General features: G+C 35.4%; 2 protein-coding genes across 5 annotated transcripts in view; one reads left to right on the forward strand and one right to left on the reverse strand.

Annotated features, from left to right (window-relative positions):
- Positions 1–21,061, forward strand: part of DOCK1 (dedicator of cytokinesis 1) — a 525,973-nt gene that overhangs the window by 167,663 nt on the left and 337,249 nt on the right. For all 4 annotated transcript variants that reach the window (XM_067533435.1, XM_067533436.1, XM_067533437.1 and 1 more), the window contains exon 27: positions 617–712. In XM_067533435.1, the coding sequence (XP_067389536.1) occupies positions 617–712 (96 nt within the window). The remainder of the gene's footprint in view (positions 1–616; positions 713–21,061) is intronic.
- The window catches only part of INSYN2A (inhibitory synaptic factor 2A), a 44,028-nt gene continuing 33,468 nt past the window's right edge, over positions 10,502–21,061 (reverse strand). Inside the window, exon 3 of the mRNA XM_067533439.1 lies at positions 10,502–10,685. Coding sequence (XP_067389540.1) covers positions 10,502–10,685 — 184 coding nt within the window. The remainder of the gene's footprint in view (positions 10,686–21,061) is intronic.

The raw sequence follows: 21,061 nt of genomic DNA on the forward strand, positions 1-21,061 counted from the left end.
CCTATGTTGTTATGATGCTTTCCTACCCCAATCTTTGTGGGACTTCCTCCCCTTACAAAGTTGGGAAATACCATCCTAGTTTGTTCACAAAGGGCATTCAGAGTCAACATCACACTTTTGATGCTTTAAAAAAAAAGTCTACTAGATCACCTCTAAGACCAGAATATACTTGAAACAACTGAGAATCAGATTGAAATGCCTTAATTAAGGTGTTGAATTTATCTGATACACTGTTATTAAATATGCCAGCTTTACCTTGGTCAGAGATATTTGATTTTAAATGGTGAAAAAATGTCTTTGGAAAACTAAATCATGAACTAACTAAATGTCAATAACATTGCTTTTTTTTTCCCCTCAAGGATTTGCTTTTTATTTAAATAACTATAATTATTTAATTAACTTTCAGTAGCAGGCAGTAATAAATAAAAAGTCTTCTGTTTTCTTTGTGCAGTCTTTGCTTTTAACAAAGACTGTTTTCCATCTTGTTGAGCAGTAGTTGTGAGGAGTTATAATTAATTTGGTTTCAACAGGATAGATGGATTTAATAACAAGCATCAATTTTTAAGTTGTATTGTCTTTTGGTGATAGTTCCCACTAGATTATCCTTTCTCTCCAGGGACCAACACAGCGACATGTTCAGATAATCATGGAAAAGCTATTGAGGACAGTAAATAGAACAGTCATTTCCATGGGACGTGATTCGGAGCTCATTGTAAGTGTTTCTTGATGTAAACTTAAAAGTATTCTTATCACAACTTTTTGCACCACGCACAATATAGGATTTAATTCCCCTGTGGTAAAAAGCAATCAAAACCTCCTGTAACTCTCTTGTGTGTTCAGTAAACTGTAAAGTTTTGCTTTATAATTTATCTGTGGCTTACAGTAGGAGGAAAGAGTTCTTTTTTAAATTGTCAGTGACCAAATGATGAAGCAAATTTAATTGGGTATGTTTAACCAAAACTAATTTTATTTTTTGCAGTTACAAGATTTTAACTACCTCAAAATGTTGTGTAAAAGAAACAAGCTTGTGTTGCTGACATGTAAAATCAGAGTGGACGCTTGATTCTGCCAACATTTACTCATATTATGATTGTTCATTGTTCATTAGACTCAGCCATATTGAGTTAAATAATTAAGGATTGCGGAATAGGGCCTTCACAATTACAACTTTCACATTAAAACAAAGACTTTGATATGTGCTTATGCAAATCCTGAGAAATAATATGGTTATTCCAAGGCTGTATATTTAAAAATGCACTGACATAACTTGATATTAGAAGAGCATAACTCTTGAGTTTGGCTCTCCATTATAGTTAACAAAGTTAGTTACATTTTTAAATATTTTGTTTATTGAACCATTTAAATATTCTGCATCAGATGTTTGGCTTCAATGGAGCTGTGGTAGTTTGCATCAGCTGAAGATATGGGCCTTTAACTTTTAAAAAATCTTTAAAGGTTTGTCACTATATGCACACAATGCATTTAATTTGTGTAAAAGCTTTCATTTTGGGTGAACATTATTCATTTAAAGTTCTGTACCATTCTGGAATAATTATTTTGGTGGCAAACTAGAAAGAGAGATCATGAAATGTTTCCTACCAGTGAGCACAGATGCTTTTCTGCCTTTAACTCTTCTTAAAACTTCTTCTGTTACCTATTCTTTCTCTGTACTGGATTATATCATTTAAAAAAAAAATCAAAATTTCCAACATTCTGAATTAACTCTCTCCTCCTTCCTCTAAGTCCATATTATTCCTTCACCCCAGTCTCTGACTTTGATGACTTCTGGCCCCTCAGACTGTCTCCTGTAACTCATCCTCTCTCACTGTCTGTCCTCCACTCTTCTTCATCTGTAATGGTGTTTGTATCCCTAAGAATGATAAAAACTTTCTCTTAGTCCTAACTGTCTCTCCAGCTATCATCTTGTCACCTGCCTTCCCACTTCCAACATGATATCTGTTAATGAATTTGTACCCCCTTCCACTCCCAAAAAAGAGAGGATGACAAGGAGTAATCTTAGAGTAAGTAAAGTAGCTATAATTCTTAGGGAAGAAAAATTGAATATTGAGAAAGCAATTGAAAGTCATTAGGTTTGAATTGAGTGTATTTTTATATAACAAAGTATATAGACACATAGTAGAATACAGAGAAAATATTGTCATTTTTTATGTATGTTAAATTTTTGTTTTTAGAAATGTAGCTGATATATTTATCAAACTTCCATAATTTTATTTCCCCTCTGCCAAACTGTGAATATGTCTGTATATTTGTATTTGAAATGATACAAAAACAGAACAGGTTATTCTGAAGCATTAAGTTAGTAGACCCATAGTTACATTTTGCTGCAGTTAAAAAGGGGAAAAAACTATTTGCATGTTTCTCTTGCATATATATATTTTTAACTAAGCGCAATTGTATTAAAAATGCACACTGTGAACATGAACATAGCCTGAAAGCATTACATCTGAACACACTATAATTATTTAATGAATGCTGACAGCACCAAGAATTTTTAAGAGGGCACTTACTATTTAAAATTCAGTGCATTTCTAAAAGCATTTCTCAGTAATCAACCAATAATGATTCACTTTTGTGATGTCAATAAAGTATAAGATTGAAGTGCAACCAATATTTAGTATGCATAACCTTACCCTTCTTGGATCAGCATCAGATTGAGATTTATGCATTAAATTTTTTTTGTCTTGGAAGTTGCACCTAGAATTTAGATTAGAGAATAGATTGTAGAACAAATAGAAAGAAAAAAGAATCAGCTTATAGAAAAAGAACCTAAAGAGGGATAGTTTAGGTGATGGCATGTTTTAAAAAGAAATAATGTATCTCAAGATCATATAGAATTCATTTCTTTCATAAAAATGGCTATACAGGTGTTACAGTAATTGAATCTAAATAATTTTTCACCTTGAAAAAATGACTATATATTTCACCTCTTATTTAAAATGTATTGCACTGGTAATAATATGGAATTTGCATAAGAAGTATTTGATGCAAAAATATTGGAAGATTTGTGATGCTTTAAAAGAAAGCAATATTTTCATTATGATACACATTTATATCTTGATTCTGGAAATATTCAATCGTGAGTGGTCTTGCTTGAGTATCCCCAATGAATGAGGTGGAACTGAGTGTCTGAACAAGGGCTTATAGGGTTGGGCCCAAAGCCAGAACTAGGTACCTAATATGACAAAGTTAATCAAAAAACCTTCCATGTTCTTTTCATAATTTGGTTTTAAGATCAATGGGATTTTTATTTGGTATTTTGAGATACACTGAAATGGATGCTTTTTATGTATAAATATCCAGCACAGTGTTCTTTTGTTGGTGATTTAATTTGCATACTTAATACTCTTTACACACATTTCAAAGTTCTGAATTGTGCACAAGTGTGCAATATGCCTCAAAGTGCGTGTGTTCCGTTCTCTCTTTGTGCCTGAGAGCTTAGAGTTTTGGATATCAATGAGGGATTTTAACAGAATTCAACTATTCAGGGTAGTATGGAGTTGCCTTGAAGCAGAGGGAGTGAAGGTATGTTCATGATGGTTTTTTTTTTAAATAGTATATTTTCTCACCACAGGACAAAGAGCATCAGTAGGACATGAAATCAGTAGATAAGCGGTAATATAGCATGCAAAATATTCACTGTTTCAAGAGGATATATAATTCAAGAGTCTAGTTAAGAAACTATAAATAATTTAATACTAAGTCTTGCTTTCAGCTTTTTTGAGAATTTGTGATTATTCAAAAAGATTTATTTTCTCTGGCTTATAACTTATGGATGTGGTTTCAAATCTTTATCATCTGATGACAATTGTTAAATTAATTCAACAAAAGTATAGACAATAAATTATTCTGTTGTACACAATGGGCCCAGATACTTATGTCTGACATGACACACTGTCACATACTATATGTCACAAACTGACAATCCACATGAGCACAGCAACACATTTTAGAGGTCACATTTTAATTTTCTTGTTTGTTAAATTTAAAATTTGCAAAGGTTCCTGAAAACCTGGACTACTCAGGATGCCCAAAAACCTCCCTTCAATGATGGTTTTTACCATTTTTATCCTAAATGTGTTTTTATTATAAAACCTAAATCTGTTTTGATCATTTAGTTTTCTCTTTAGTGTTTTTTTCAGCCTTCACCAGGGTTTGAAAAACTTCAGACACCTACTAGTCAGAAAACGAAGCTCACTAGCTAGAGGACACTAATAAAGGCAAAGTGGTTCCTTGCCAGTGAACAGGCAATGATGTCATGAGAATGTCAGCCTTCCATCACCACTCTTAGCTACTGAGACAGAGTTTGGGCTCTAGGGAATTCAGAGGATTCTCCATATTCTTCAAGGCCATCTGTTGCCTCCATTGCAAGCCTTCTGACTAATGCCTTTAAAGAACTTAAATTACCTAGTTAGTAACTCATTGAATGATATGAGGCACTCTTCTTCTCCTAGTATTTGAATGGACTGAAAGGATTACCACACACAAAAGATCCTGCTTGTGTACTTAGAATCTATTTAGTTTATTTTTGAATACTCCGTTATTTAAGGTTAGGAACATAAATATGATCTATTAGATAGAAACAGTTTTCATTCTTAAAGACAAAAACCTCTTAAAAGGGGAAAAATGAAAGAAAAAAAGAAAAAGGAAAAAAAAAGAAAGGAAAAGCAAACAGAACTTGGAAGCAATAGATGATGATCAGGTTTAGAATAGTTATTTCTGGTCAAGTCATTATTAATGATAGCACTATATTTTATTCTTGCCCAGATGATTTATAAGAATCTGACATGCTGTTTAACATTCAGAAGAATATGTTAGCATGAGCTCTATTAGCTTGGATTTAAATGCAGCCTGTTCACTTAATCAGCTCTCTTCATTGAGAATTGTGACATTATATATACTTAAAGATGTGCATAAATTCTGAGTCTATATGGTTTATAATTTACAGGAAGGGAATTTATTTTCACCATTTTGATACTGATGGTTTTTGGATATTTTGCCCTTGAAGTTTTAAATCTTTTGACACAATATTTTTAAAAAAGGTATTTGCTAAATATGCGTACATTGACGTGGACATGTTACTTGCAGTGTTGGTAAAAGTAATAACAATTTGTATCAGTTTATCTTCTCAATACCCAGAGGTGAAGATAATCATGAGTAATTACTAGATATATGATATGGACCAGGATGTTTGTAAGATAACAATGGCCTCTGTAGACTAGCATCCAGTCTCCAGTGTCTGTCTTCTCAAGTCTGTATTCTTCCAGTCTTCTCTCGTTTGCTTTTTTTTTTTTTTTTTTTTTTTTGTTCTGCTACCTATGGCCACTCTGTCCATACTAGATTATTTATTTATTTCATCTTATTATGGAAGGCCCAATAAAAGCATCATGCATGCAGTTGCAGCAAGATTTTGCTTTGAAAGAACCAGGACCTTTAAACTTCATAGTTGCTGAAAAAAAGGGTTGCTTTAAAAAAACTGATAAATGGAAATTATTTTGAGGGCCCTATAAACACATTTTAGAAATTCTGATGCACTTTTCTAGGCATTATTAATAAGTGTTATAACACTCCATAGAACTCAGTGTACCTGAGCCAAATAATCCTGAGCCAAATAATCAAAACTGACCAGACAGAATGTTAAGTCCAAAATAAATCACAAAAACCCACTTGACTCCCAAATGCAAACTCAATATGTATCCCCCACAACCACAGCTATGAAAATAAATAGATAGACTTTTCAGTATTTGCTAAAGGTCAACCAATTCTGGCTATTTTGGATCATTGCTTATAATATTTGAGGAAGTAATTTAAAATAATTTCTGATAAATTTTGCCAATGACAGAAAAATTGTTGGAGTGGTAAATACTGATCAGAAAGTAGTCATACAGAGCAGTCTGAATCTCTTGATAACCTGGGCCTATTCAAACAAAATATATTTTAATACCATCAAATGCAAGCTCATACATCTAGCAACAATGCAGGCCATTTCTACAGAATGGGAGACTCTGTCCTGGAAACCAGGATTTTGGGGGAAAAAATGTATGGGTATCACTTGAAAAACAATTGAACACAGCTCTCAGCATGATGCTGTGACAAATAGAACTAATCTGATCCTTGAATGTATAAACAGAGAATAAGAGTAGGGAGGTGATTTTAATTTTGTATATGGCACTTGTGAGACCAGCACTGGAATACTCCACCCAGTTCTGGCATCTACATTTTAAAAGTGATATGGAAAAATTGGACAGGGTACTATAAAAGAGCCATACAAATTATGTGAGGACTGGAAAAAATGCCTTGCAATGAAAGACTTGAGGCGCTCAAACTGTTTACCAAAAAGAAGATCAAGAGGTGATTTGATTATGGATAGAAGTCTCTTCCTGGGGAGAAAATATCAGACATTAAAGGGCTTTTTTAATCTAGAGGAGAAAGCCATAACAAGAACTAATGGCTGGAAGTTAAAGCCAGACAAATTCAAATTACAAATAAGTACCGACTTTTAACAGTGAGAGCAATTAACCACCTGAACAAACTACCAAGGGAAGTGGTGGATTATCCAAGTCTTCAAATCACGACTGAGTCCTTTCTGGAAGATGTGCTTCAATGAAACGCAAGTTATTGGGCTCAGTACTGGGATAACTGAATGAAATTCAGTGGCCTGTGTTATACAGGAGAATCAGACTAGATGATCTAATGGTCCTTTCTGGTCTTAAACTCTATGAATCATGGTTTTACAGTGAGTGACAAAGTCTTGGGCAGGATGTTTGCAGTGTTATTTTCTTCACTGGTTACTATAAATTAAAAAATAGTATTTATTTGTGGCACAATGTAAATTTTTTCCCTCATACACACATTTCAAATTACTTGTTGCAAGCTATTACTGCAAAAATTAAGAATGGTATTGAATGACTATTACGACTTTGTTCCCTCACTACTATCCAGCTTTTTGTGCATTGAAGTATGAATATCATCATGAATGGAGCAAATGAGCATGGAATATATATATATATAATATACCAATTTTTCCCTCAACAGACTGCATTCAGTTAAATAAATTGGCAGCATATTTCCAGCAGCTACAGTTGTACTTTACAGATACTGAAATAATGCTAAGAAATGTTTCAGACCTTCTGCTTCATCCTGGTATAGCAGAGCTGTAAACATACTGCCATTATATCATTGGTGGCAATCATAGCCATCAATACAAATAGTAGTACGTACTGTGTGCTATTACAGATGCTATTAGACTAATGCAATTTTAACAGCTTGGTTTGAAAATGCTTATGAAAAATTAATCTATTACGTTTTTTTAAATGTAATGTACTATTAAAACATTGAGTGAAATTGAAGAATGCATAGCCAGTTATTTTGTTTGTTCATTGTACAGCATCTTATCTGAAGCAAGACAAACCAAACACTTATACTTATGGTGGTTTTTTTTCCAGTTTTAATCATGATTTTTACCCTGATTATAAAGTATTTTACAGTGATTTAATTTTAAGAAAACAAGTGGCACTTACACGAATTGTTTCCTAATAATAATTTCAAACCCAAGAAATGTCACTGTTGCTTAATGGGAATTGTGCAGACTTAGAAAACGTTGTCCATGTAGTATGAAAACAGTAAGTAATGCAAAATTACTGCAGCATTTATTGATTAGAAAGTAATTAAAGCATGTTATGGGAGCAATGCATATAGTAAATTTAGTGTCTGAGAATGCATGATATTGCCAATGAATTTAAGCAGCAAAATTACATATATGCCACACTAATAGTGGTGGTGCTTCCTTTGTTATAATGTTGCTCCTGTTTTTTATAACATGTATCACATTAGAATGGAAATAGTTCTATGTTAGTCACATACCATATGTAACTAAACATTTTAAAAAATTAAATAGTTGCCTCAAAATCTAAATCGAGCCTGAGTGATCCTAGATGTAATACAATATGATGCGTTTAACACACTTGCAAAAACATTTTATTACAAATTACATAGTATGGTACGGTATAACACAATATGTATTTTTGAGCAAGACTATGTATTGTTAGCTTTTTCTTTTTTTAAAAAAAATGTAAAAAATTAAAAATCTGCAACTTGGTTAAGAAAATAGCCTGGACATCTAGAGAATGCTCAGTGATAACTTTCATTTTTAGCTCTTAAATATTTCACCAAAGAATCGTTCTTTTTCATTCTGACTGCCTATATAATACTAGTTTTGGGTATGACTCAATAACCGAGCATAAAAACATATAGAATTTTGCATCAGAGTCCCTGCTCAGAAGAATATTTAGAATGGATTTTTAGGAAATCTGTCTTATTACAATAACCATCTGTAAAGAATCCCGGTTGTGAGATATTCGACTTAATGTTTTTAAAAAAATACTTGACATGCATGATATTTTCTTTGTGTGACAGCATACTTTGAAGTATAGCACTAAGTATAGTTTTAAAATATTGAATGTGTTTATTTTTCTACTCATGCCCATATTTGAGACTTCATCCTGTCTAGGAAAAATAAATAAATAAATATAATGTATATATTTTTAATGCTCTGAAATAGTTGGGATTTTTAAAACAAGATGGGATATCTTGTAAACAGTTTTTTATAACTTTAATTAAAAACAGTATAAAATACATGAAACAAATTTTTTTCCACATGAAACAATTGCACTTCCTTCATGGCACACCTTTTCTCATCCTTTATCTCTCACAAAAATATTTTAGAATATTGTTAACTTATGTACATGGATTTGTAGCCCTCTTGACATTTACTACAAAGGTGAGTTTTTCATTAAAGCATCCATTTGAAATAGTTTTGAAGTGGACATAAACAATTTTCACATATACTGTATGTACTCACATTAACATTCTAATTACTTTGAAGACAAAGACCAAATTGCTTGCTTCAGGATCCTTGTAGAACTAATAGTACGTAAAAACAGATTTGCTGTTGAGGTAAAAGGGCAAAAGCGTTGAACATAAAAACCTCCAGGTTTATTTTGTAGGTCCAGACTCTTCTGTTAGGGATTCATTTCTTCCACCTTTTTGCTGCATCTAAAGACTAAAAAATTCACATCTTAATGGTGCCTTGGGATATGAAATTGCAGAACCAGTACCTTGTATCCCAGTTTCTATCACATGACTGTACGCTACTCAAATTATTTAACTATAAAAGAAAAAGGAAACAGGATTTGCAATCCCTATCATTACAAGAGTTTTCCAGACCATCACCTAGATTAGGATTTTTTAATGACAGTGCTAAATACGCAAAGGAGAAAGATTGCAGTGTATAACTGACAGTGGATTGAAAGTGTTATTGTTTTTAAAAATCTAAGAAGAAAATTGAGTCATAGTTTTTCCCCCAAGTGTGATTGGTTAGTACAGTTAATATATTATTTTAATACAAATGATATTATGTTGGTCTGGAAGTTGATCTTAGAAGCTCAGCTAAATAAATAAATATTAAAGTTGCAGGTCCTTCTGAACTCTTGTAATAAAGCCTAATGCATACTATGAAATTTCTAGCACCCTCTACAATAGTGTACAATTTTTCTGAAGACTGAATTACAAAAAAGTTTTAAATTGTGGCAACTGCCAACAATATCATTTTAATAATAATACCATCTGATTTTTTTCAAATTCTGTGCCAGAACATAATATTTTGGCCTTTGGGTACCAAAAGATAAAAATGAGATCTAAGCAAGCTTAGTGTCCCATAGTTTTGACCCTGTCAACTTTTAGTGATTAAAGGCATGTCCTGACTTCGGGTGGTTTCTGGCTGCTCGTCCTTTGGAAATGAGCAGTAAACATGTCATAAGTCTGGTGATAAAGATGACACTAAATTAGAGGTGTCAGTATGATGCTGAGATATAATAACTTGGTTTAACTCTACAGCACATGAAGGCAAATATACATATATAGTAATATCATGGAGGTTATTTATGGTCTTGGACCATATGAAAAATTGTGCTTTCTCCAGGATATTATGTGCTAAAAATTGCACTCCTCATGACCCCCACTTATTTGCAAAATTAAATGTAAAATTAAAGATCTTTGCAAACATAAGGCTTGCTTTTTTTTCTCATTAATGTTTAAAATAAAACATAAATTGCTTGAAAATAGTGATTTTAGCTGTGTACAGGATGCCATTTACCATGTTGAAATGTGACACTTGCCGATCTGGGGGTGGATGGGAAAATAGTTTTACTTGTCATCTTTGTACAAATTTCAATTCTGATTTTACATCCCACACTGGTGAACTGCAAATAAAAGTTGGCAAGGTATGATTTAAAGCCTTGCTCATGAACATTAGTTTATAGGTACAAAGGCCTTTTTGGTACATATGGTGAGAACTGAATGCTGCCCATAATAACCAGAGTAACAGTGGCTGATAACTGATCAATTTACCAAGATCCCTTTTTAGTTGATTAATTGAATTCCAAATATGTTTCAAAGAAGGCCTTAAACTCCATAGCTAATGGACTTAAAGAAACCAGAGTTTCCATCTTCCATGCTTTTTTGATTCAGTTTTGGATTTTTGTTTGGGAGTTGAGGAGTAATTCTCCTGAGAATAAGGCAAAGGTGCAACCTGAGTTTCCTCAATAGGATGAAGTTTTCTCAGAACCGGCTGTAGTTTGTCTTCCTGTTGTTTAAAATCCAACTCCACACTAAAAAAATAAACACACACACAAAAAATCAACTGCTAAATTATTATGATATAAGTATTTCAGTTAAGATAACACAGATATTCAAGTGCTTAGGTATTAAAAGTATATAAAAAAAAAGAAATGTTAAAGTAGATCTCTGTGTAACCCCTCCAACAAATGTGAATATGAAAGAAAAAAAAATCCTTGTACTACAAAGGAAAACTATGAATTCTGGCCACACTCAGAGATGAGTCCATTGTATATTGCTATGCCGCAGATCATCCTCAGTTTGCAAAATCCCTCACCATCACGGTAGCACCGTCCTACTTGGACTCTGTAAAGACCTCTATGGGTCTGGATCTGTATCTGTATTGAAGAAGAGTTATTGTGCTGCTCCCCTTTGTACATCACTTCTGAATCTGACCCAGGACTGGAAGACAGGAACATAGCAGGAAAAACTACTAACAGGAGGCTGTTAGGTCATGTCAATCCTCCTTAATTAAATTTATGCCATCTTCATGTTACCTATATGCACATTACACTGACTTAAAGCTCCTTGATACTCAAGCTCCCTAGCATACACTAATTGCCTCTGAATTTGGCTATATTTCTGGCAGCATAATCTAAATTACACTTAACCGTTCTAAGTCAAAAATATGCCTGAATCTTTATTTTGATTACAAGACACAACTGTTTTAGATCCAAATTTTTATCTTAAGAAAGAGAAGTTGTTTCTTTAGGATGTAATTTGTGATCGCTCCAGATTATAATAAAAAATAATGGATAAAAAAAACTAATACTAAACAATCTAAAACTATCACATGAAAGTATACTTAAACTCATAAAACATGCATTCTAAATTGTAAGCAGTTTGTGGGGTGGAAAACCTGGCTGGCTGCCCTGCAGTTAAGAAAAAAGATGCAGAAGAATTTATAGCCCTAAAATCAACATACAGCACTAAAATACATTTCAAAACAATGTAGTTTTTAAAAACAAAGAGATGCAATCTCAAGTGGCAGCAAAAGGGTGAATAAAAATAGAAATACAGCACAGTAATCCAAGCCAAATAAGGACCACAAAAGCTCTGAATGAAGTTGAAATGATGAGGTTTCAATGCATCTAGTGTGGCTGGATGTGAAGAAAGTGGACAGTGGGTCTTCTCACCACACCGTGTGTGTTACGGAGCAGAGCAAGATATTGAAAGGTGGATTGGAGATAGGGCAGAGTTAGGCTCGGAGGAATAGCGTATAGCAAGGGGCTAACTGACTGCCTGGGACAAGTCACCTGGCTCCATTAGCAGCTACTGTTAATATTTGATTAACAGTATGTGAAAAAAACTGTGCATCATAATGCATATGCTCAAGGGGCAGAGATAAGGCTGCCCGTTTAAGCTTAACTTTTGGTGTTTCCTGGCTTTTCAGTGCTTAAATGTGCAACTTTAATACTGCATAAATGTGTGTTTTCCCTTCATTTTCTAGGTGTTTGTGGGCTTTTTTTTTCCTGACACCTGGGGTCAGCTAGGCTTAGCATTTTTAAGGTGAGCCTGTGAAGCAATTTTTTAGGCATATTTCCAGTGTAACCAACTCCATGTACTAGGTTAATCTTAATGATTTTGATGTGGGGAAATTCTTTAAGCCATCATCAAATTAACTGATTAGATGTATGCTATGCTATGTATGCTAAAAGGGAGATCTTTGATTCCTCCTTTTCCAATCTCATGATGCAGAAGTGAAGCCTTGTTGCTTATGTAGGGGTCCATGCCTCACATTACATTTGAAAGAGTTTCAAGAGAAAATTTTCCAGATAAGATGGGTGTTTGAGAACCATTATGCCCCCCAGCCACTGGAAGTTCTTGGTGTATGTTAGCATCTATGTAGCACTTTGCAAATATTGAGTGTTTCTCGTTACAATCCTGTGAGGTAGCTAAATGTTATCTGCAATTTACAGATGGGGAATGAAAGCCAGAGAGGTTAAGTAAGTTGACTAAGAGAAACTGGTGTTAGAGCTGAGAAGAAGCCACCTGCAGGAAGTGCCTGTGAAGTCAGTGGGGCTCTACACCAGTATGTGGATCCATTTATGTGGATCAGAAATGCAAGAGTAGGGCCTAATTTCTTAAATGCATTCTAAGCTTCAATATAAGTATGGACATTCCTGTCAGTTTGAAATCTTTGGATGGCCTTTCTGATTGCCAGGATAAGAGAGAGGTAAATACACCTCTGAGAATGGAGACACTTAGATTAATATTCAATATCCACTTTTAATAGCATGAAAGACATGTTTAAAGTTCTAAGTTTTTTCTATGTTGGTGGATGCCATTTAAATTATCCCAGACTGATTGAAGATTATAATTTTGTATGTTATAGTGCATATTTGATATTGTGAATATTGCATTTCTATTAAGCAGCTACATTAGGTATCTTGTTATTAAGCAATCAATCTCACTATAGAATCCATGTAATTACAGAGTAATCTAATCCAGTTTCTTGTTAACCAAATGACAAGACTATGTGGATGACAAATTCTTATTTCCAGTTTAGATGCACTGTTAGCAAAAGAAAGCTAGCAAGAAAGCTGCTGTTTGGTTAAAAGGTTGGGATACCATTAGAGTGAGTGTGCATGCTGTATGTATATTTCCAAAAATAAAACTGGAAAAATCAGCATGGCAATTAATATCTTACATAGAAAAGGACAGATTTTACTTTACCGATCTGTTCATTACAGTGGGGTGCAAACCTTGGCAGAATTTGGCTTGCAGTGTTATAGCATTAGCTTGTTTACCTGAATATATGTATAACATGCAGTTCAGCTATAACTACTGGGGGAAAACGTTAATTTTCACTTAGCCCAACATGTTATGTTCTGTTTGTTAACAAATGTAAGCTATTTTAAATTAAGGTCTATTTTAGACTTCAAAGATAAGTGCTAAAATCATTTATAACCTGTTAAACAAATTTTTATAATCAATTTTATTACAAAATGTTTACTGACTGCAAGAGAAAAGCTTATGCAATTTTAATTCCTGTGAGGAAAAGCATATTTTGGTTTAGAAACGATTGTTATTCTGTGCTGCATAAAACCATCTGTATTGCATCTCAGGCTGTTTTTATCAGTTGCCATCAAAATAACAATGTGTTACTTTGAAGATAATGAGAGAATACTAACACGTATATCCTGTCACCTTTTATAACTGTATAGGTTTTACAGGTGAATGGCTTGTTGGCTCAGAAGATAAATACATTTAAATTGGGAATTTTCTTATATTCCTGTTACATTCCATGCAAATAGCTTGTTTGATGGTAAATTAATGACTTAATACCTATTTGTTTTGGTTTCCGCAGTGATAACATATGCAATACAATGTAGTTGTCATGTGTATATCTATATTCTCTCTGTGTCTCGCACATGCATGCACATGACCAGCTGTCGTTTCATATAATATATATTTTGGTGATGGTATAACTGGTATGGTTTTCTTAGGAGATTGAAAATGAGAATTTGAAAGCCATGAGCATGAATTAATTTATACAAGTATTTTAACTGAATATTTCTGAATTAGTCTAATAACTAACATTTACATTCAACTAATGGGAGCTGGTCTAAATACTGAGGTTTACTTACAGTATATGCTGCTTTGTCCTTACATTTTGCTCAGCTGTTACTAGCATCGTGCTGCTGATACGGACATTTCAGTGTTTATTTAAAAGAAGGCCAGCTAAAATGTAAGCTCTGTTTACAACCGACCTCTAAATGTTTGGCTGTATACACAAGTACTCCTTCCAAAAATAAATAAAAAATTGGGAAACTTATAAACAGGAACAGAAATACATTGTTTTTGTTTGTCTCGTACCATTTACCTTGACTTCCTTGCTGCTAACTCTGTCCATCACTTTTCTGCCTGACTTGCCCTTTTTCACTCCACTGAGCCTGCACTTACAATCTGTATCTGGCCAAGTCCAACAACTTTTTCTTAATCTTCATTTTTCGTGACCTGTTCACCATGTTCAATGTAATTGACCACACCATTCTTTGTAGTTTTGTCCTGCTTTGCCTTTCAAACCTCTGGGCTTGGTTGGCTTTAGTACATATAGGTTATTGCTAAAAAATTGTCGTTTCTAACTCTACAGTATATCCAAATGTATCCCTCCTCCTTATCCCTATTTCCAAACACTTACCTCTTACCCAGATTACTTCAACCTTCTTCCTGATCTACCTAATTCCCACATTGCGCCCCTCTAGAGTATCCAAAATACCATTGCCAAATTCATCTCCAGCTGTTCTGACCATGTCATTACTCCTCTAAGTCCCTTCATTTCCTCATCTTCGTCAATATCAAATTGAAATGCCTCGTCCTTGTCTTCAGGGAACTGCACATCTTTGAACATGCTTGGATGTTACCTCTTACTGCTTGCCACTCTTCTGTTTGAACCCTACACACTGATAATCTTGTTTCCCTTCATGCCTGTTTGTATCCTTCCCATTTTCTCCCATGCTGACCTCTGTGCTTTAAATATCCAGGATCCTGTCAGCCACAGTCTCATTCACTTTCATATTCTTCCACAATGACCCACACAAGCTTAATAAAAGTATTGGCTACATCATCTTTACTCATGAGTTTTACCATTGGCATGAATGGTTTTGAGTGAAGTATTACTGTACATGTGAAAGGGTAGTAGAATAAGTTTTATTAGACCAGCCTCAAATTAATAAATAACAAATCTCACCAGGAGCCAGAGAAATGCTAAATATTATAGATGGGGCTGGTAACACTGCCCGACACTACATACAGCTGCTTATATGTTTGACAGTTTTTAACTAGATGGGCTGAAATTTCCCACATCAGTGCCTACCTTTGGCCAAATTTGTATGTGTGTGTAAATTTCAACCAAAATAGTTCAGCTGTTTCTGGGAACTTGACATTTTATGGGTAAGGGGGAGTGGCTTTTGTCATCCCTGTGAAAAGCCACCCAAATGTGGCCAAATTATTAGTCTTTAAGAACTGCACACTCCCAGTAGAGACTTGTTGGAGCTACATAGGTAAAAACGCAGAACATTCCATTTTCAGTAAACATGATTCAGCCTGGGGCTGGACAGCACTTTGCCTTAAATTAAAGCTCTGTACTGGTGCAGGTTGTACTGGTGTTGGGGATAGGCACCGGAACTAAGGGCAAGGAGCCCGTCTCTCCTGTGCTCTCAGTGCTCCCCTCTGCTGATGCCCAGGCAGCATGGAAGGGGAAACTGGATATTTCCAATGCAGAGGAGACAAGCTAGAGCAGGGAGCATAGACTGGGACAGGGGCCTAGATGGGGGTACATTACTGGGACTGTGGGTTGATGGGGGAGTAGAGCGGGAGCCTGAGGCTGGGAATTTGGGTGGGAGGAAGCTAGTCCTAACTGGTTGAGAAGGTTGGGACTGGGAGCTGAGGGGTGAGGTTGGGACTGGCTGAGCAAGCAGAGTAGGAGTGGAAAACACTGGGGACAGGAATAAAGGCAGGGGGGTAGGCGGATGGAGTTTGGGGGATGGAGAAGGAAGAGAAACAGGTTGGATGAGGTGCTGGGAGGGGGGAAACTGAAAATGACCAGGCAAGGGAGTGGGAAGGTGATTGGGAATGGCTGGCCACAGGTTTGGGACTTGGTAATGAGTTGAAGGGGGATGAGTAGAAGCGGTTGAGCAAGAGGGGAGGAGAGGAAAGGCAGAGCACACTCCTCTCTCTAGTCCAGAATGGCACTCATGATTTTTGAGTCTTGCCATTCATCTGGCAGCAAATATTTGTGAAACCCTTTGGCAGTGTGTCTCATCCCCTTCTAGTGCTGGTCTACATGGGATGAAAAGTTGTTAACTGCTGTCAGTTGCTCTTTTAGCTCAAATGGCAGAGGTCTCTGTGTTGGATGTAAAGGTTCCAACCCTGTTGAATGACCCATGTGGGTGTCAATATGATGTGACATGATGGCATTTCTGATTTTTCAGTTTCATTTTTAAAAACCTAGTAAATTATGTATGCACCCCATCCTTGTGTTAGGACTAATTCAAGTTGCATACTCAAACAGGAAATCCCTGAATGAACGCTGCCCCTCCCTTGTGCATATGCATTGAGACAAGTCTAATTTACAAGAGCACATGCTCATTTTATTCCCACAGGACACCTGCCTCATTAAGTACACAGGATGGACCTGCTCTGTGAGTTAACTAAGGCTGCATAGTGAAGAAGGCTGTTCTGTGTAGAACCCCTGCATCTCTGTTTTAACAGGAAAAATGAGGATATTTTATGAGAAATTATAGACCACTCAGCCTAAAGTTGATACCTGGAAAGATATTGGGACAAATTATTAAGAAATCAATTTGTAAGCATGCAGAGGAAAAGAGGATTATAAGTAATAGGCAGCATGGATTTGTCAAGAACAAATGCCAAACCAAACTAATTTCCTTCTTTGCCAGGGTTACTGGCCTAGTGAATAGGGGAAGGAGTAGACGTGATATGCTAGATTTTTAATAAGGCTTTTGACACAGTCCCACATGACAGTCTCATACGCAAACTCGGAGAGTAAAGTCTAGATGAAATTACCATTAAGTGTGTGCATAACTGGTTGAAAGACCATGCTCAAAGAGCAGTTCTCAGTGGTTTGCTGTCAAATTTGGGGGAGCTGTATCTAATGGGAGCCTGCATGGTTCAATCCTGGTCCAATACTATTCAATATTTTCATTTATGACTTGGCTAAAGGAAAGGAGAGTGTGCTTATAAAATTAGCGGAAGACAACAAGCAGAGAGGGGTTGCAAGCGTGTTGGAGGACAGGAATAGAATTCAAAATATGTGACAGCTTGGAGATCTGGTCTAAAATCAACAAGATGGAATTCAGTATAGACAAGTGCAAAGTACTACACTTCAGAAAAGAATCAAATGAACAACTGCAAAATGAGGAATAACTGCTAGGTAACAGTACAGCAGAAAAGAATCTTGTTATAGTGGATCACAAATTGACTGAGTCAATAGCATGATGTCGCTGCTATAAAGGCTAAGATCTGGCGTGTATTAACAGGAGTCTCGTATGTAGGACTTGGAAGGTAATTGTCCTACTCTACTTGGCACTGGTGAGGCCCCAGCTAGACAACTGAGTCCAGTTCTGGGCACTATACTTTAAGAAAGTCCAGTGAAGGTAGGACAAGACGTAATCGCTTAATCTGCAGAAAGAGAGATTTAGGTTATATATTAGGAAAATCTTTCTAACTACAAGGGAAGTTGAGCTCTGGAATAGGCTCCTAATGGAGGCTGTGGAATCCTCATCATTGGAGGTTTTTAAGGACAGGTTGGACAAACATCTGTCCAGGATGGCATACTTGGTTATGCCTTCATGCTTGAGGGTCCCTTCCAGCTCTACATTTCTATGATTCTATATACAGGGCTGTATAATGCTAGGTACTCTGAAAAATCAGGTTCTAGACTTCTCAAAATGGGCATCCAAAATTAGTAGATACTTTTCCCTATCTTTAAAATGGGGATAATACCCACTCATCTCACAGGTGTGTTGTGAAAATAAATTGTTGTGAAGCACTCAGATTTTATAGTGATAAGTGCAGAAGAAAAGACCATGAGGAAATTAATAAATACTGTCTGTGGTAAAGAAGAGATCGGGGCCACACACTGACTGACGAAGATAAGAAATGAATCATCATCCATCCAGTGCACTGAATGAGCCAAAAGTTCTATGGAAAAAACAGTATGTGATCATGCAATTAAAGACTGTCTCATAATGCATCTGCTCAGGGGGCCAAATAAAGGTTCCATTGGCATTATGAGAGGTTTTTGCTTTCATGATTTGCATTATATTATGACAACTTCATACAGTCCCTCTGCCCCCTCAAAATATTAAAAAGACACTTAAGTTTAAAAGTCAAGGTCTCAAAAGTTAGGAAATTCTGGCATTTGAGCGCTTCACTTTGCAAGCCCAACAATGTTCTTGTACTTGTGTTTGTTTGTAATTGGCACAATATAATGTATGCTTTGTGAAAGCATGCATCTCTCATAATAGTATTTTATATAGACTAGCTATCCTCCCTCTTCTTTGACGTATTTTCCCCCGTATCATGTCGTATCTAATTTAGATTATAAACTCTTTAAGCAAGGAGCTTGTCCGTCTCTGTAAAATGCTACCCAATATAAGCAATATGTTCTATGCCTATAGAACTACATACAAATGTTAAATACAAAGAAATATAAGGCAGCATTCCCTTTAACCCATAACATTTATCTTTAATATCAGATGTAGAGCTACATATTTATACCAAAATTCCAATGAACAATCAGCAGGGATAGCATCATTATTTGCGACTCCCCAGCAAGGTTACTCTAGGGAATGCCTTCATTCTAGCCTTTCATTTACCACCCCATTTCAAACTAGTTTCCCTCTTTCCTGATCCCCCTTCCTCTCCTTTCTCTTCACCCTTATCAAGTAGGATTCTTATCTTGTTTCTGATGGGAGTTCCAGCAACATAATAAGAGTCTTTAACTTTTAAAAGAAACTGTGGATGAGTGTACAAACTCATTTTAACCCAGATCTGCAGTAACATGAAACCAGTGTGTTTCCTAAAGCATAGCTGTGTCTTTTTTTAGTAATAATTTTTTCTCCTTTTGTTTCCTTTTACTAATTTGACTATGGTTTTTAAGATAACATACACAGCAATCCTTTATTAAAACAACAAAAAAGTATCAACAGTAATAACCCCAAACATTGCAGGATCAACTACTGAAAACTGTAATGTTTTAGATGATTAAAGTAGAATTCTGTTCTTTTTTCCTTGAGTGGAATATATTTTAAAATTCTGGAAACAGAGCAAGCTTTAAAATTATTCTGTTAGTAGTGTGCATGGTTTTGAGCATAGAATCTGCTGAGTCATAAACACTTAGTTTCAATCATATGGTATGTGGGAGGAGATATAACAGCAAACTGAAAAGTTCTGATGGATTTACTCCTTACCGAAGAATCTTACATAATTACTACACATTCCTCTAAGAAATAAAATAGTAACAGAGACATGTTAGTTGTTTGAGATAACAATTCAGAAATCATGTCTAAAAACCAAATAATAATATTACAACGGTTTTGTAAAGCCCTCATTAACATTCTGATTTATTAAAGATGCTATGCCAACAGATGCCTCGGGTCTCTGTGATACTGCCTGTGAGGTAGCATTCTGATGCAGTGTGCTGGAGGAAAGCATGGTAATATCATGCGTAATTTGTTAGAAGTCCTAGAGGATGGCTTTGGGTGATGGCTCTTTCAGATTGGAGGTGGAAGGGTAGATATTTTCCTGAGGATTTCTCTGTTCTGGATCTTGTCCCTTCCTGGGTGCCCCAGAACTCAGATTTGTTAGCCTCTGGTCATGATAAAGATGGGGAGAAGCTAGATATGTGCTTATTATTAAGGGCAATTATTATGGCATTGTGAGAGTATATTATTATGTATTTTGATATTCATTATAATTACTATAAGGGTGTCTAGAGCAGAGGATGGGTGCTATAAAAAGTTGAAATAAATAATTTATTTTTAAGTATTAATTTCCATGTTTCTTTCTCAATAGCCTGCACATGAAATGTGCTCAGTTTACCAAAAAATTAAAAAAGTATTATAACTATTAATCCTGCAAATTTAGGATCAGAAAATCAAGCATATTTGTTCAAGCATATTGTTTCAGTGATGATAAAAGTTTTAAGGCATTCAGTTATAACGGGGGCATCCCACTGCTGTCAGTGGGGTTGCACAGGTGTAAGTGGCTCTGTAATTGGGATTCTTCTGCTAATGCACAAGAAGAATTAAAATGCAGCTCACTCTTCCATAGCTATGCTGGCTCTGCAGGACTAACAGGTAAGAGGAGCAAAAATGTACTTATTCGAGTGAATGGATGTGACTGTGTGTAAAGGGAGCCGGTCTGTTGAGTAAGAAAGTGCCATTTTCAAATGGTTCCTTTTCAGATCAGAACTACACAGCAGAGGTGACTTGTGTAACAAGTTACTGAACTTCAGTAACCTTAACAATATATTGAATGTTCCAATAGCCGGATTGAGAGACATTTGAAACCTGCTTTCTCATATCATTTTAAAGCAGTTTTTCCATTGTTCTGGCTATGTCTCATTTTGGTTCATACCTCCAAGAGAATATGGGGCTTTGCTACTGACTTCATCACTAGAAGTAAATATGAAATGGACTACCTTTCAGAGGGAGCTGAAGGTGCTCAACTCTTCCGTAAATTAGAACATAAATTTGTATTGTGATGTTCAATAGAATATTCCCAAAATACTTTCTAAAATACTTACGTTTATCGTGTGTGTGTGTGTGTGTGTGTGTGTGAGAGAGAGAGAGAACCTCAAAACTAAATGTTAAAGACATAGACATAAATTGTCCAAAAG

This window comes from Emydura macquarii, unplaced genomic scaffold, assembly GCF_026122565.2.
Source record: "Emydura macquarii macquarii isolate MOO-44397 ecotype Brisbane River unplaced genomic scaffold, CSIRO-AGI_Emac_v2 contig_3343, whole genome shotgun sequence".
Taxonomy (NCBI): Eukaryota; Metazoa; Chordata; order Testudines; family Chelidae; genus Emydura; species Emydura macquarii.